The 15,109-nt window shown below is 60.8% G+C and overlaps 1 protein-coding gene across 1 annotated transcript in view; it reads right to left on the reverse strand.

Moving 5' to 3' along the window:
* The window catches only part of MYO15A (myosin XVA), a 46,374-nt gene extending 33,253 nt beyond the window's left edge, over positions 1-13,121 (reverse strand). The window contains exons 1-12 of the mRNA XM_055396663.2: positions 9,585-13,121; positions 7,585-7,667; positions 6,982-7,045; positions 6,278-6,387; positions 5,879-5,953; positions 5,663-5,753; positions 3,498-3,503; positions 3,226-3,329; positions 3,076-3,139; positions 2,057-2,170; positions 1,394-1,555; positions 318-431 (exon numbers count right to left, since the gene is read on the reverse strand). Coding sequence (XP_055252638.2) covers positions 318-431; positions 1,394-1,555; positions 2,057-2,170; positions 3,076-3,139; positions 3,226-3,329; positions 3,498-3,503; positions 5,663-5,753; positions 5,879-5,953; positions 6,278-6,387; positions 6,982-7,045; positions 7,585-7,667; positions 9,585-13,121 — 4,524 coding nt within the window. The remainder of the gene's footprint in view (positions 1-317; positions 432-1,393; positions 1,556-2,056; positions 2,171-3,075; positions 3,140-3,225; positions 3,330-3,497; positions 3,504-5,662; positions 5,754-5,878; positions 5,954-6,277; positions 6,388-6,981; positions 7,046-7,584; positions 7,668-9,584) is intronic.
* Between the last annotated feature and the right edge of the window lie 1,988 nt (positions 13,122-15,109).

Genomic DNA, 15,109 nt, shown 5'->3' on the forward strand with positions numbered 1-15,109 from the left:
GAGCTTGTATAAGCAGACACAACAGTGACGTCAGCCTCGGGAAGGGAGGAAGGGCAGGGGCTGTGGGAGGGACAGGCCCAGCCAGGGGTCAGGGGTGACTCCCTGGAGCAGGTGATGTCTGTGTTGGGTCTGGAAGGTCGAGTGGGTGTGAAAACGGGAACAGCTCTGCAAAGGCCTGGAGGCTGTAATGCCTTTGGGGTCTGAGGAACCCAACTCTGGGCCTAACCCAGAGATGGACAGGAGTGGGAGGCGGGGGAAAGGGGCAGGAGGCCCACACAGCATGGGGCATGAAGCAGCCCCAGCCACCAGGGACTCACGGTCACTTTGAAGGTGATAGCCTTCTGCAGGCCCTCGGGGGAGACCTGCAGCAGCTCGGCCACGGCCTGGATCTCCCGGGCGCTCACCACTGAGGCCACCTCCTGCGCGTCCGTCTGCAAAACACCCACAGGAGTGCCTGTTGAGCTAGATGAGCTCTTTATATAAAATTCATACAAAAAAAGGGAAAGATTGAAGGCAGGAGAAGGGGATGATAGAGGATGAGATGGGTGGATGGCATCACCAACTCAATGGACATGAGTTTGTACAAACTCCAGGAGATAGTGGAGGACAGAGGAGCCTGGCATGCTGCAGTCCATGGGGTCGCAAAGAGTCAGACACAAGTGACTGAACAACATACAAATACAGAAACAAGTGAGAACAGCCAGGAAAATTCTCAAGTAGGAATTCTAGGGACTCTGTGAGATAGTAAAACATAGAGTTAGAATAATTCACTGTGGGGTCAGATACACAGTTCATAAATCAATGAAGCACGATAAAAAGTGTGGAATCGGACACAAAAGGACACAGGAATTGAGCATATGATAAATATATATTTCTCAAGTTGGGAGACTGAGTGACCGTTAAAAAAAAAAAAACAACCTGGGATCCCCACCTTGTACCTTCCTAGGGTAAGTTTCTGATGAACCAGAGATTTAAATGTTTTTAAAAAATCAAATAGAAACCCTAAAAGATCTTGAAAAAATTACAGGAAAAGGCTTTTATAATTTTAGAGAGATTATCTCTAAAAATGATGAAAAGTCTAAAATTTGTATAAGAAAAAACTTGATAAATGAAATTTCTGAAAATAATCCTTAAAATCTCTGTAGCAAAAAAAAAAAAATCCAAAACACCAAAAAACCTGTAAATAAAGTCAAAACATAAATGATAAATCAGAAAGTATATCTGCAATTCCTACAGATTTCCTTAACATATATAAAGAGCTCTATATACCAATGAGAAAAAGATGAACAACCCCAAATTGTGACCAAGTCCTTCCAGCTGTGAGCTGGCAGCTCTCAGCCTCGGGGGGACGCCCACGTTCCGAGAAAGCTGTCCTGTGGCGTGGCGCCCTCACCTCGTCCTTCTCAAAGTAGACGTTGCCCAGGTGCAGGATGGAGGCCAGGATGCGGAAGATGCTGTCCTGGTCCTCCGCGCTGAAACCCAGCACCTCCATGGCGGCCAGCAGCCGGCGGAAGTCATCGGCATCGCTCTTCCCTGAGATCTCGCAGTTCCCACCCTGGGCAGGGTCAGAGTGGGGGTCTAGGACCCTGAGTGGGGGCCTCGGGGTCCCTGCTCTGCCCTGGCCTGCAGCCTGGCCTGGACTCTCAGCTGTCAATCCACTCCCGGGGTGAGGGGCTCCAAGCGGCCCCGCATGCCAGGCCCCGTGCTGAAGGCTCAGCACATTCCCTTCATCTAACCCTCACATGCCCTGCAATGCAGAACTATTCTGTCCCCATTTTACAGACAGGAAAGTGAGGCTCTGGAGGGAAGTGTGGTTACTCCAGGCCGCTGAGTTCTGTTCCAGGCTCCATAAAAACAATCATGTAGGCCACCCTCACCTTGGTTTTGGACCCCAGTGACACCTGTCCCCCTTGCCACAATGAGACACTGCAAAGAAACTCACCCCCCCAAACCCCAACACCTTCACTGTCCATCAGGACATGGCTCTCTGGGCCCACACAGCATTGTGGGGCAGGGGCACCTGGCCAGGGGCCCTCAGACACCTGCTAGCACTCACCTGGTTCAGGTAGTAGTAGGTCTCGGCCTCCTGAAGGCTGAAGGCCTGCCGGAGCTGGGCAGGCAGCCCAGCCAGGAGCTCATAGAAGATGTGGTAGTTCCTCTCGTTTCTGGCCTACGGAGCAGTGGGTGGGTGCACAGAGGGGAGCCACCCACCCGGGTGACCCCCAGACACACAGGTGTACCCACAAATACACACACACACGGGCCTCAGGTGAGACTGGCACCTCTGTGTCGAGTGACCCCAGCCTGGCTCTGGGGGGTGTGGGGGGATCTGGTGTGCTGGTGGGAAGGATCTCTGAGCAAGGTTTAACTGGAGAAATAAGCACAAGGTGGAAGGAGCCCCAGGAGCCTTGTGGAGCCCACCTGCTGGTGAGAAGACAGGCTCCTGGCAGACCACCATGAGTGGGGAGAAGCGCTGTGCAAGGAAATGCTGCAGCAGTGGGTGGGTAGCTTTGGTGGGTGGAGGGGCTGCATTTTTACTGGGGGATCTTCCCTGAGCAGGTGGCATCCGGGGGAAGACTTGGAGGAGGTGAGGGGCTTGGCCTGGCAGGTATCTGGGGGCGAGTGCTCCAATTACAAAGAACAGTTGTGCAAAGGCCCTAAGGCAGGATGGTGCCTGGTGTGCTTCCATGACTAGAAGATGGGCCACAGGCTCACACACACACACACAACATACATACAGATACATACACACACATACACAGATACACATGGAGATATACACAGACAGAGATACACACAGATACACGCATGCATACACATACATACACGCACACATATACAAACATGCACAAATGCATACATACACACAGACACATACATGCACATACATACACACATAGACACACACAGACACCTACACATGTACACACACACACACACAAGGAGATGGGCCACAGGCTCACACACACACAGACACACACACACACACATACACACACTGCTCAGCCAGGTGCCAAGCTCCGAGGGTCTGCATGCCCCCCACCTGGACACACAAGGCCAGGAGAGCCAGCCCACCTGAAACACGATCCTGGATTTCTCAAGCAGGTACTGGGAGGTTATGGCACCAGAGATCACGCCCCTGGGTGGGTGGGCACAGTTAGGGGTCAGGGCTGTGCCCGGCACAGTGCACACAGACCCTGCGGGTTCCTTCACCAGCCCACTCACCCTTCCAGAAAGATCTCCACAAACTTCCCGAAGCGGCTGGAGTTGTCGTTCCTGACGGTTTTGGCATTACCAAAGGACTCCAGGAGGGGTGTGGCCTCCAGGATCTGAGCGCCAGAGGACAAGGTGGGCATTGTGGGGAGCACGCGGGCCCAGCCCAGGTTCCCCTTTGTGAGGGCAGCGGGTTCCCTGCAGACCCCCGAGTCGCCCAGGCCCCCCCGCCCTGCCTCCTGCTGCCGCACTGCACCACACATGCGTGTGCACACACCCAGTACCTTGATCTTCAGGAGCCACCAGAACGGAGGAGGAGGAGAGGGGCAAGAACAGAAGTGGGTCACCTACAGGGCTGACCAGCTCCCCCAGGATGCGGGGGGCCTCGAATCACAGAAGGACTGGCCAAGCCCTCCAAGTCCTTGGCGGGCAGGAGAGTCGCCAGGTGAGAGCAGACCCCTGAGCCTCGGAGACCCAGGTGTCTGGGCTCAGGGACCAAGGTGTGGTTCCAGGCTGGGGGCTCTGAGGATGTCCCTGTGCCCCAGCATCCTGGAAGGGCCTCCTTCCTGCCCTGCCTAGCTCCCAACTGGGGTCCTCTGCAACCTGAGTGAGGTCTTGCCCCCGCCCCCCAGAGCTCCCACCCACCCCTTGGGCTGGAAGGCCTGGCACAGCCCTGCCTCGTCTCCTGTCCCCTCCCTTGATCTGCCCAACACTACAGTCCCCCTCACTGTGTCCGCACCAGCCTCTGGACATTAGAGTTCTGTTCCCCTGCAGCCCTCAGCCCTTCACTGGGCCCCTGTCTCCTGCTGGAACATCAGCCCCACAGGCAGAAATCTGTTTGCACGTGCCTGGTGCCCAGGGTCCACACAAGACCTGGCACTTAGGAGGCCCTCTACAAACATCTTCAAGGGGGCTTCCCTGGAGGTCCAGTGGTTAGGATTCTACGCTTCCACTGAAAGGGGCATGGGTTCAATCTCTGGTTGGGGAACTAAGATTCCCGTGTGCCACACACTGCAGCCAAAAAAAAAAAGAATCTGCTGAACGGATGAAATAGGGGTTAAAGAGCAGAGCTACCAGGGCATAGTGAATTACAGTGCCCACTTAGTAAGCAGCTACTGCATGCCAGACCCTTCGTCCCAATTACAGCATCGTTAATGATCCTATGAGGTAGATGCCAGTATCAGCCATTTACAAATCAGGGAGCTGAGGCTGCAAGAGTTGTGGCTGCGTGCCCAGTACTCCAGGGTCAGAAGAGCGAGGACCCACAGCCCGAGCTCGGTGGTGTAGGCAGCGTTTTCTCTGGCTGCACTGTTTCCTTGGGATGAACTCTCAGGTGAAGCAGGAGGGCCCGGGGTACACAGAAGTGACACCTGTTACCCTGGCGGCCGGGCCAGTTCCCTGCACTCACAGTCTAGCTTGGTCCCAGAAATATTGCCCACTACACAGAGGAGTGGACTGAGGCCCAGAGAGGCCTGGGGGCCAGCCTGGGGGTGCTCCAGGAGTCAGGGTCCACCTGGGCTACTATCCCTTAGTCTGGGTGCCCCTTGAGGGCATCTGGGGTGAGTTCTCCCCCTGGTGCCTGGCATGAGGCAGGCACGCAGCCCAGGGCAGGACCATCAGGGCCCGGGGGCCATCCAGCCTGGCCTGCAGGTGAGGTGGTGTTGTGTTTTGGCTAGGCAGCATTCAGCGCCCTCCTAAGATCCTACCCCAGGGACCCTTGTCACATCTCAGCCCAGACATGGAGCCTGTGGCCCAGACGGTTGATCAAGGCACAACTGGGTTCCACAAGGACTCATGGCCAAAACCAGTCCAACAGGAGGAGCCCTGAGACGTGCTGGCCCCTGGGCCATGGTGCTGCAGCACCATCATGCTGGCCAATGGGAGACAGATGAGGATGATGGCCAAGCGTGGCAGGAATGGGCAAGACAAGAGACGTTGTTTAAGACCATAGCCCCAGCCATACCCAGAAGGGACCCAGACAGCCCGACTGCAGGAGCAGGCTTAACAGGTGCTGTGGACTGCTCCCAGAGCCTAGCCTGGGCCTGGCACAGAGTAGGTCCTTGGGAAGCCTTTACTGAAGTTCTAATATTCTCAGTTCAGGAAACTTAGCTTTGAGCAGACCTCCCATCCTGCAGACCCTAGCCAGGCCTTCTCAGTGTCCCAGCACCTCCTGCCTGCAACCCCCACATTCGGGCCAGTCCTGCCTCCTTCACAACCATGAAGCTGAGGCCAGGCGGGAGGTGTGGATGGTGCCCCTGGCCCACGCAGCCTCTATTTGGGCCTCTCCAGGAAGCTGGAATGTAGAGCTCAAGCAGGGGGACATAAGCAGGAAGGAACTCCCAGGGAAGGCAGGCAGAAAGAGCCCCCAGTCCTACGAGCCCTCCCTGTGCATCCCTGAGTGCTGGACTGGGGAAGATGGAGAGACCACGCAACTGAGAGATGGACGCACCTGCCGTGTGACGCCCCGCTTCTGACTCATGGCTGCCAGGTAGCGCAGAATCAGCTTCGTGGCCTCGGTTTTTCCCGAGCCGCTCTCTCCGCTGCCCGAGCAAAGAGGCAGAGTGAGCTGCCACCCGCCCACAGACCCCCCCTGGGCTCCCCTGACCCCGTCGTGACACAGGAGGACACAGGTAGGAGGCCGGTCCTCAGCCCCAGCCCTGCTCACCTGATAATAATGCATTGGTTCTGTTTGGCATCAAGCATTTTGGCGAAGGCAAGATTTGCGATTGCGAAGAGGTGGCTGGAGAGACAGGCCCCACAGGGTTCCTGTGCAGGCCTTGCCCCGTGCTCCCAAACCTGCTAGTGGGTGGGCAGGGGGCACCTCTGCCCAGTCGAGTGGCCAGTCCTGTTCCACGCCCACCCCTACGGGAATGTTCCCGCAAGGCTCCAGTCCAGAACTGAGCCTGCAGTTCTGCAGAACAGTAGCCTGCAGCCCAGAGGGGGCTATGGCCAGGCTTGGGGAGAGGCTGTTGGGCCACCCACCACCACCTGCCTCGACCCCCAGCTCAGACAAGGCCCCAGGAGACCCCGGGCTATCCCCTCTCCCAGCCCCAGAGACACTCACGGGGGGTTCTCGGCCAGAGCCCTCCCGCTGTACTGCTGCACCTGCTCCGGCCCGTAAATTCCAAACATCCGATACGGGTTCACTGACACCAGGATGCTGCCAATGTACGTCTGCTGGGCAGACAGCGGCCTCAGCACCTGTCCGCATCCCTCCCTCCCCTACTTCTGGAGTCGGGATCTCTGTTTCGTTGGGACAGATGCCTGGCTGCCTGGCCCTGGTGCCTACACCTTGGGCCCCTGACAGTCTGATGGGTCATCTGCTCTGGTGGCGGAGTGTCGGGCACTGACCAGGCTGAGGCCAGAGAAGGCTGGAGCAAGCAAAGCCCCACAGCCATGATGCTGCAAGGATGGCCATGACGGCTGCTGCCTGCTTCGTTCATCCACAGTTGCGGATGCCCCCTGACTGCCTCTCCTGGGACCTGGGACTCTGGAAGCTTTAATCCACTGGACCGCTGGTGGCGGGGGGTCACACACTTCTGGGTTCCCTGTCTCCAGGTCTCTGCTCCTGGCACCCACTATTTTCAGACTCTGTATTCTAGGACTTTAGATGCTACTGCTCCCAGCTCTTGCATGCTATTCCTGAATAGTAGAAACTCTGGTCTGGGGTGGGCAGGAGAAATCCATGCCATCCACTGAAGCCCCAGGAGGCAGGGGAGCCACAGCCCTCAGATCCCAGCCCAGGGAGGGGCCGGCCCCAGGCCTTACATAGATGAGGTTCCGTTCAAATCTGGTCTTGAGGTTGGCCAGCACGGTGGTCTCCTGGAGGTCTCTGTGAAGGCATGGAGAGGGGCAGTCAGGGCCCACCTTCCCCTCAGGGCAGGGCCTTTGTCAGAGAGGTTAGAGTTCAAGTCCCATCTCTGATACCAACTGTGATGCCTTGGGCAAGTTACTTAACCTCTCTGTCCCTCAGTTTTTCCATCTGTCCAGTGGGCATGAGAATCACTGTCCTATCTCTGAGGTTGGGATGCTCTCAGGTAGCAGACATAAGGGCTGTCCCCAGGGTTGGATAATGATATTGACCAGCACAGCCCTCACATCTGGGGCACTTCTGCTGTGTCGGCACCCCACAACAGCCTACCCACATCCTGCGGATGAGAAACCATGGCAGAGAGGCTGAGTAATCAATCGCCTGGGCCCAGCCAGTAAAGGCCAGGACTGGGGTCTGAACACAGCCCCTCCAAATTAGCGGGCTTTTGTGATACTGCCTGACCCTCACTTGCGGAGGAGGAAATGTTCCAGGAGGTGAGGGGTCCCTGGGCAAGAAGCAGTGCTCTGGTTGGGAGCATGGTGACCACGGTGAGCACTCACTCGAGCTGCGTCATGTCCTCCACGCCATCCTCCTGCTGCTGCTCGCGGAGCTGCGTGGACGGCAGGTTGCGGATGGAGTGCATCTGGAGGACACACCAGCGGTCAGCCGTGTGTGCTCCCCCAGCCCCCATGGCCTGGACACAACCAGGACCCACTTGCGTTTCAGGAGAGGAAACTCTGAGGCCAGGTTGGGTGGGTCCTGTGGGGCCCCCGCCTTGGAACGCAACCCTTAGTCCAGGGACCCACGTCCGGCCTCAGTGCTCCCACATGTTCCCAAGGGTCCTGCCCAGGAGGTGAGCACATGCCTGTAGGAGAAAAGCCTCCTGCCTCACATGCTCCTAGGGCTGACCCTCTCCTCCAGGGTGATGCCCAAGTTGGCTTATGTGATGACTAGATAAACATCTATGTCTGCTGCCTGGGGCCCTTCGAAGGACCAGGACTTTCCCATTTGACACAGCAACCCCTGCCCAGAGCTGAGCAAACAGATCCACACACACAGACCCAGGCTCAGTACTGCCTGCCACTCAGGCTCTCCCCTAGCCCCCGCAGTCTTGTAGGGTGCCTGTGGACATGCACGTCGGCCTGTGGTCCATGGATGGGGGCACATGTGCAGCATACACTCTCAACCTCCATTTGACGGTTTCTCCTGTGTCCCGTGTTCCACATCTGGGGGTCTCAAAGCAAAAGTCCCAATGCCCCCCCTGGTGGCAGGGCCCCCTCTGTTCACATCCAGCGTGCACACTGAGCCTGAGGATGCCATGTCTGCCTGGGCCATGGCACATGCACTCACGCGCTCTCCATGTTTGGCTGTGCTGTGCCCAAGCACTTGTCCCAGGCCTACATGTGACCCACGTAACTGAGAGCACACCTGGGCACCCGCCTTTCCTGCCTCTTGAATCCAGCCCACACCCCTCCACCTGAGAGGCGAGGAAAGGGGACACCGGGAGGCGGCCCTCATGCTAAGTAGGGCATAGCAGATATCACCCCAGAGGCCCTGGCCTCCCGCCCACCCACCTGCCCAGGTGTGACAGCCACTCACATATTCCAGGGTGAGGAGGGCCCAGGCATCCTTGCCCCTCACCGCTGGGCGCCTCGTGCCCCGCTCCCGCAATGCTGCGGCCCACACGGCACGGGGCACCCGCCGTCGGGGCCAAGGCCCCCCCAGCAGCCAGGCCGCCCCAGTCGCCATGGCTGGGCCACTGGCCGCCCACTCCACCAGGCCCCGTCTGTGGAGGCTGAGAAACACATGCGGCCACTGCATGCCCCGCCCACCGCAGGCGTTCCCGGGGGAGGCTCCAGTGACCACTCCCCTCCACTGAAGGCTGCCAGCACGGAGCTCGCGTTCCGCCTCAAGCATGGCAGCCAAGCACGGACTTGGCACCCCTCAGACAGACTGCCTGCCCCACACCCTACAGGAGCCCAGACAGACTCCTGGCTCAGCGTGAAACACTATGTGACCCCTGGGTCTTGGCACCTGCCTGCCCTGTGCAGTAAAGTGGCTGAAAGCCTCGGTCCTAAGCCCTCACATTCAGATAGTTCCGTGCCCTGCAGTCCAGGAGACTGCCCTTAAGCAGGTGCCCCCAAGAAAGCAAAGACCCCAGTTTGGCAAGAAGAGCAGCATGCATGTGAATGGGGGTGGGACAGGGTGGTAGGCAGGGTCTGCAGTTTTGTGCTCAGCCAAGATCTCTGCAGGGAGCTGGGGGTGGATGTGCCGTCCAGGTCGCATGGGGACAGGGCTGCTTGAAGCCCAGGATGGACAAGATCCCTTCCTCCACGTGACCTGCAAGGAGTTTCTGGCGTCCCTGTCCTCTGCTTGCCTGTGCTGGGCATCCAGCCCCTCATTCAATCCTCTAGAAGCTCCAAGAAGCTGTTCTTCCCAAGATACAGATGGGAAGACCGAGGCCCAAGCAGGCAGCCGCTCTCCAAGGTCCTGAGAATGTCTCCTGCCCTGTTTCCCAGGAAGGAACCCCAAGCCCTCCCTCTGACCTGTGCCCCCATACCTTGCTCCACCAGCCTTTGGAGACAACCTCTTCCGAGGGGCCCCCATGGGGCAGGCCAGCAGCTCCAGGGCCCAGGCGACAGGACAGGGGGCGGGTGGGTACTTGCAGCTGGGGTTGGTGGGCCTCCACAGGCAGCCAGAGGCGGGACCAGAGCAGACTCCAGGATCTTGGCCTGGGGATGGGCTCTGGCTCCTGGGTCAGTTGGACAGGGGGCTCTAGGGGGGCAGGACCAGCTCGCTGGAAGGAGCTCAGCTTCTGTATATGAGGCATGACCACAGCAAAACGCCCAGGACTTGCCTGGAGCCATTCACCTGCCTTGGGCAGGGGTTCTGGGGCCCTCGAGGGCGCCAAGGGGGCTGGGGCACTGGGCAGTGTACCCCACCGGCGCCATGGTGGCCATGTGGCTCTCATCTGGTCAGAAGCAGCCAGTGGGTTGGAGAGACTGAGCCTCAGTGCTTTCCGATCCGAGGGGGCATCCCTGGAGGGTGTTGGGGCTGGGGGCTCAGGCTCTGTTGGTGTCTCGGCATCCCCTGGGCAGGCCTCTTCTTTAGGCTTCTTGGGGCTGGGGCTGGCTGATTCGGTCAGCTGTCCGGGTCCTGGATCCTGGTATGTCTCCAGGATAATGCGGGTTGAGTCAGAGGCTGGGTCTTCAGCCTGGACAGCAGGGGAGGGCACTGGACCCCCATGCTGGAGGAAGGAGCTGGAGGGCACAGGGGGTGGCCTGGAGAAGCCACGTAGGCTGCCAGGGCCTCCGGGCCAGGGTGAGGATGGGCGCTGGGTGGCAGGCATGTCCACGTCCCAGCTCGGGGCCAGGGGGGGCACCGTCCAGGGTGTCTCCGAGTCCTCGGGCTCGTCCTGGCTCTCTGGGCGCTCAGGGGCAGCAGCAGCCGCCTGCCACCCCTGCGGCAGCAGGAAGGGCTGGCGGGGCCGGGGCTTTACGGCCCTGGTGGGCGGCTCACTGAGGCGGCGCCACGTGCGTGGGAGTCTCGAGGGCAGGTTGAGCGAGCGGTGCCGCGGGCGGGGACCCAGCAGAGGGGGCGGTGAGGGCGGCCGTGGGGGGCCCAGCAAAGGTGAACGGAGTGCGCCGGGGCGTGGTGAGGCTCGGCATGGGGACGCGGGCTCCCGCAGCGAGTGGGGACGGTGGGGTGGTGGCGAGAAGGGCGGCCGGAAGGGGATGGCGCGGATGGAGGGCTGGGGGGACAGGGGTCCCAGGGGCGAGCAGTAGCCCAAACCGGGCCGGCTCCTCAGTGAGGGTCGGGGCGAGGGTCCAGGGAAGCCGAAGGCAGCCCCCCGGCGGCGCGAGCCCCTGAAAGATGGCCGCAGTCCGTGGAAAGCCAGCGGGTCGGGGAGCCCCTCGGGGATCAGGGGTGGGGGCTCTGCCAAGGCCCGCCAGCTGGCCTGGGGTGCGAGGGGCACATGAGCCGGGGCGGCCCAGGGTGGCGGGTGCAAGCGGAGGGAGCTATAGGGCGAGACTGGCGGCGGCAGGCCTGGGGCCAGGCCGAGGGGCGGGGCGAGGGTTGGGGAGGGCGCTGGGCCAGGGACGGGGCTGGGGTCCAGACGTGGGGTGCGCGGCGGGGTCGCAGGGCGGTGGGAGTTGTTGTTGTTGCGCGCGCGTGCTTGCGCCCTACGCAGCACGATGGGCGTGCTGGGCCGCTCGGAGTCCATGCCCGCCAGCTTGTAGCCGAAGCGCTTGTAAGCCGCCTCCCTGACCGCCGGGCCTCGCGCCCGGGCCTTCTGGCTGCCCCTGAGCCGCGGGATGGGCTCCTTTTCCGACAGGGTGTTTTTGAGGAACCGCGCCAGCGAGGTGGCGGGGCGTAGTGCGGGGCGGCCGAAGTCCGGGCTGAAGCCCAGGCCCCGGGGGCCGCCGAAGGCCGAGAGGGCGCGCTGGAGGTGGCGCTGGCGTGATGTGAGGAAGCCCCAGAAGGGGTGGCCGTAGGGCACCGGGGGCAGCGGCGGCATTTCGTCCTCTTCCTCGTCTTCATCTGCATCCCCCAGGGGCAGAGGGATGTCCAGGGAGGGCGGCAGGGGCACCTCCAACTTCTCCTTCCCGAACAGCTTCACTTGGGGTCGCGGGAAGAGGCGGAACCTGCGGATGAGGGACAGCTTGGACCTGGCAGGCTTGTCCATGCCCTGCTGCTCGAAGAAAGCGGCACTGGGCAGGCGGAAGGAGGTGCCCGGCTGTTCGCTGCCCGCCTCCTCGGGCTCCTCCAGCTCTGCTATGTCATCCATCGGGTGGGCGTATGGGTTATGGGGTGACAGAATGGGCGGAGGCACCCACGGGTATGCGAAGGCCGACTGCTGGGGCGGAAGATAGGGCCCTTCGGGAGGGTAGACTGCCTGGGCCCCACCGTAGGTGCCTTCCGCCAAGGGGGCACCGTAGGGCTGCGCGTAGGGATCCAGATGGGGCACCCCGTAGAGATCCAGGTGGGGCGCAGCATACGGGAGTTCGTAGGCCAGGTCGTAGGGTGGGTACGGCGGGTAGAGCGCCTCGGGCGGGGCGTAGATCTCCGGGTAGTAGCTGTGCGGGTGCACCTCGCCCGCGTAGGCGTCGTAGTAGCCGTAGGGAGACGCGAACGCCGACGGGGGCGCGTAGGGGGGCTCGTAGTCGTCGTAGCCGTAGCCGAAGGTGTAGTCGGGGTAGAAGGAGCCGCCATAGTAGTCGGGGCCGTAGTAGTCGTAGGGGTCCTCAGGCACGTACTGGTGCGCGTAGTCGTAGGGCGGCCAGGCTGGGCCGTGGGGGCCGTAGGCGCCCTGGAGGGGCTCCTGCTCCTCCTCGTACCGGTACAGCGATTGCTGGTCGTAGTAGTCATCGCCCTCGCGGTGGTAGTCGTAGTATTCGCCCAGGTCCTGGAAGCCCTCAAGCCCGTACAGCGACCTGCGGGAGCCCGAGTGCCGGAACGGGGCCTCGTCCTCAAAGGGCAGGAAGCCCACGGGCTCGCCTGACGCGTAGATACTGTGGGCGCGCGGGAACCGGCGCAGGCGGCCCCCCGGCCGCAAGATCTCAGCGCCCGACGGGAAGGGCAGCTTGCGAGAGCCCACGCGGGAGCCCGAGCGGTCCAGCCAGGCGTCTAGCGTGGCCTGAGTGCTGCCCGACTCCTCGGCCTTCTTGATGAGGAACTTCTTAGTGAGCCAGTTGATGGCCGTGGATGCCTTGCTGAGCGACTGGGCACGCGGGCGCAGGCGGCCGTAGCCCCGCCGTCCGGGGAAGCGGATCACCATGAAAGAGGGCTTCTTGCCCTTCATGGCGCGCTTCTTCTTGCCCACGCGCATCTGCGTCATGAGCTTCGAAGTGGATTTGAGCACGGTGCGCGCCTTCTTCTTGCGTCTGGTCTTCTGGGGACCTGTATGGAGGCCCCAGAAGAAGGCTGAGGCGCTCCGGAACTGGCCCTTCTTGGAGATCTTGGGCGTGCGGTCTCGGAATCCCATGAACAGCCGCGACGTCCCCTTCAGGCTCCGCTTGGGCTTCTCCGGCTCCGGCGCCTTCTTCCCCTTCTTCCCTTTCTTGGCTTTCTTCTCATCCTCATCTTCCTTTGCCATGGTGGTCACCTGCTCCCTCCCAGATCGTCTGGTGTCACAAGCTCAGGACCTTGGGGACACGGGGACCTGCCGAGTGTCCTGCCTGTGGCTGGACATGCAACCTCCTTTGACTCAGAGCAGCTGGGACTGGCCCTGTGGCCTGGGAAGGTTCAGCCAAGCTCCTTCTGGCCGGGACCAGGATTTCAAGGGGGCACATTCATAATTCATCTCCTCCGGGCTCTGCCTAGAGTTTCACCTTCAAGGCTGGTGGAAAGTGCCTGGGTGTTGTTTACTGGAAGCGGGGGAGGCCTGGCAGGCCCGTGCTGGGGCGACAACTTGACCTTACAGTCTCCACAGGGACAACTGTGCTGACCCCAGTTGAGCCCTCCCCAATCCTCTGCCGACCCACCCACAGAAGTGAGCGCTTGGGTCAATTGGGCCCCAGAAAGGGGGAGCCTCCTGCCCTAAACCACACAGCAAGGCTGTTCCGGGCCACAAATGGAGCCCCAACTTCTGAGCCAAAGCCAGACGTTTAAAGGCCAGCAAGTCACCCTGGAGGGGAAGCTGGGACCCTCCAGGTGCTGGGTAAGGGAGGGGGAGGGTGGGCAAGACAGGTGCCCAGGCCTGCTGTCAGTGTAACCAGAGCTCTCAGTAGTGTGAATAATTTATTGGGGAGAACCAGGCTGCTGGCTCAGAAGTCAGGGCAAGAAGGGGGCATCTCAGTTCCAGTGGGGCTTGATGGGGCCACATGCCTGGCCAGGGCAAGGGGTGCAGAGGAGCAAAAGCAGAGGGTGGGTGGGGCCTGTCTCTGGCCCCAGCTCTGCCGCCAATGGGCTGTGTGGTCTCGGGAGAGCCCTCTGTCTTCTCTGGGCCTTTTCCTCCTCTGGAATGAGTGATGACCCCTCCCTGTCTCCTTCACATGGAGAAAACAAGATGTGACGGAGCTGCTGGGCAGCATCCCTGACCGGGGGCACCATGCGTATGGCCCGTGTCCCGGGCCCCTTCCTGGCACTGCTGCTCCTCCTGGTTTCTGCCGCTGCTGAGACAGCCCTTTGGTCCCTGCCCTCTCCAGGTACAGCTGATTCCTCCAGGGTGGCCGCTTGACCCAAAGCCATGTGCCCACTGTCTGGCCGGTGACCAGTCCACTTTAAAAAACTGCACTATGGGAGGCAGGGGCTGAAGCTTGTTAGACGAAGGGGGCTGGGGGAGAACTTAGGGTTCGCACCTCTGGGACCCAAGGCCTGGGTACTGTCTCTCCCCTCCCCCACCTCTGCCCAGGAATCGAGGATCAGGACATAAGGGCCTGGGGAGCTGAGGATAGGTCTCCAGGTAACATCAGGGTCTCCACTCATTAAACTTCCGTTTAGTCCTCAGGCCCCATAGCCAACTCTGATCATGTTAAGGTTTTCCTTAGAAGACCCTGGAGCCGAGGCGCTCTGGCCCTGGGCCTACCACTTACCAAGCCTTCGGAGCCTCAGTTTGCTCAGCTATGAAATGGGGACAGAGAGGCCCTTCTCAGAGGAGAGGAGCCAAGAGGTGGGTGTGTGAGCAGATGGGCCCCCTTCCTCCCCTCCTCTCACTCCCTCTGCCCCCTCGCTTCCTTCTCTGACTCTGCTTTTCCTCCCCCAAGACTCACCAAGAACAGTTCAGGAGATGGTGTGGAGGGCTAGGCCAGGGGCTGCTGGTGCCCCCAGGGAGTGGGAACCAGAGCAGCCAGGCAGCTTCCTGGGGGGCACGCAGGAACTGGGCCCCCACAGGGTGGGATCTCAAGGGGACATCCACCCCCATTACCTCCTGTGGTGCTGTCTCCCCTCACCTCATTTTGGGCTGTGGCTGCTGCCCAGTGGAGGGGACATGGAGCAGGGGTTCACTCTGAACTCAGAGGGGCCAACACCCAACCCCCCACTGCTTCTTCTGGAAGTGGTTTCCAACTGAGACCCCGGCCATTGTGTTCCCATGAGGGTCTCACAACAGGCTGTGGGTGGGGACCATCCACTCCACTCTCCAGA

This window comes from Moschus berezovskii, chromosome 20 (genome assembly GCF_049115385.1).
Source record: "Moschus berezovskii isolate FMDL1 chromosome 20, NW_MosBer_1.0, whole genome shotgun sequence".
In the NCBI taxonomy this organism is placed as follows: domain Eukaryota; kingdom Metazoa; phylum Chordata; class Mammalia; order Artiodactyla; family Moschidae; genus Moschus; species Moschus berezovskii.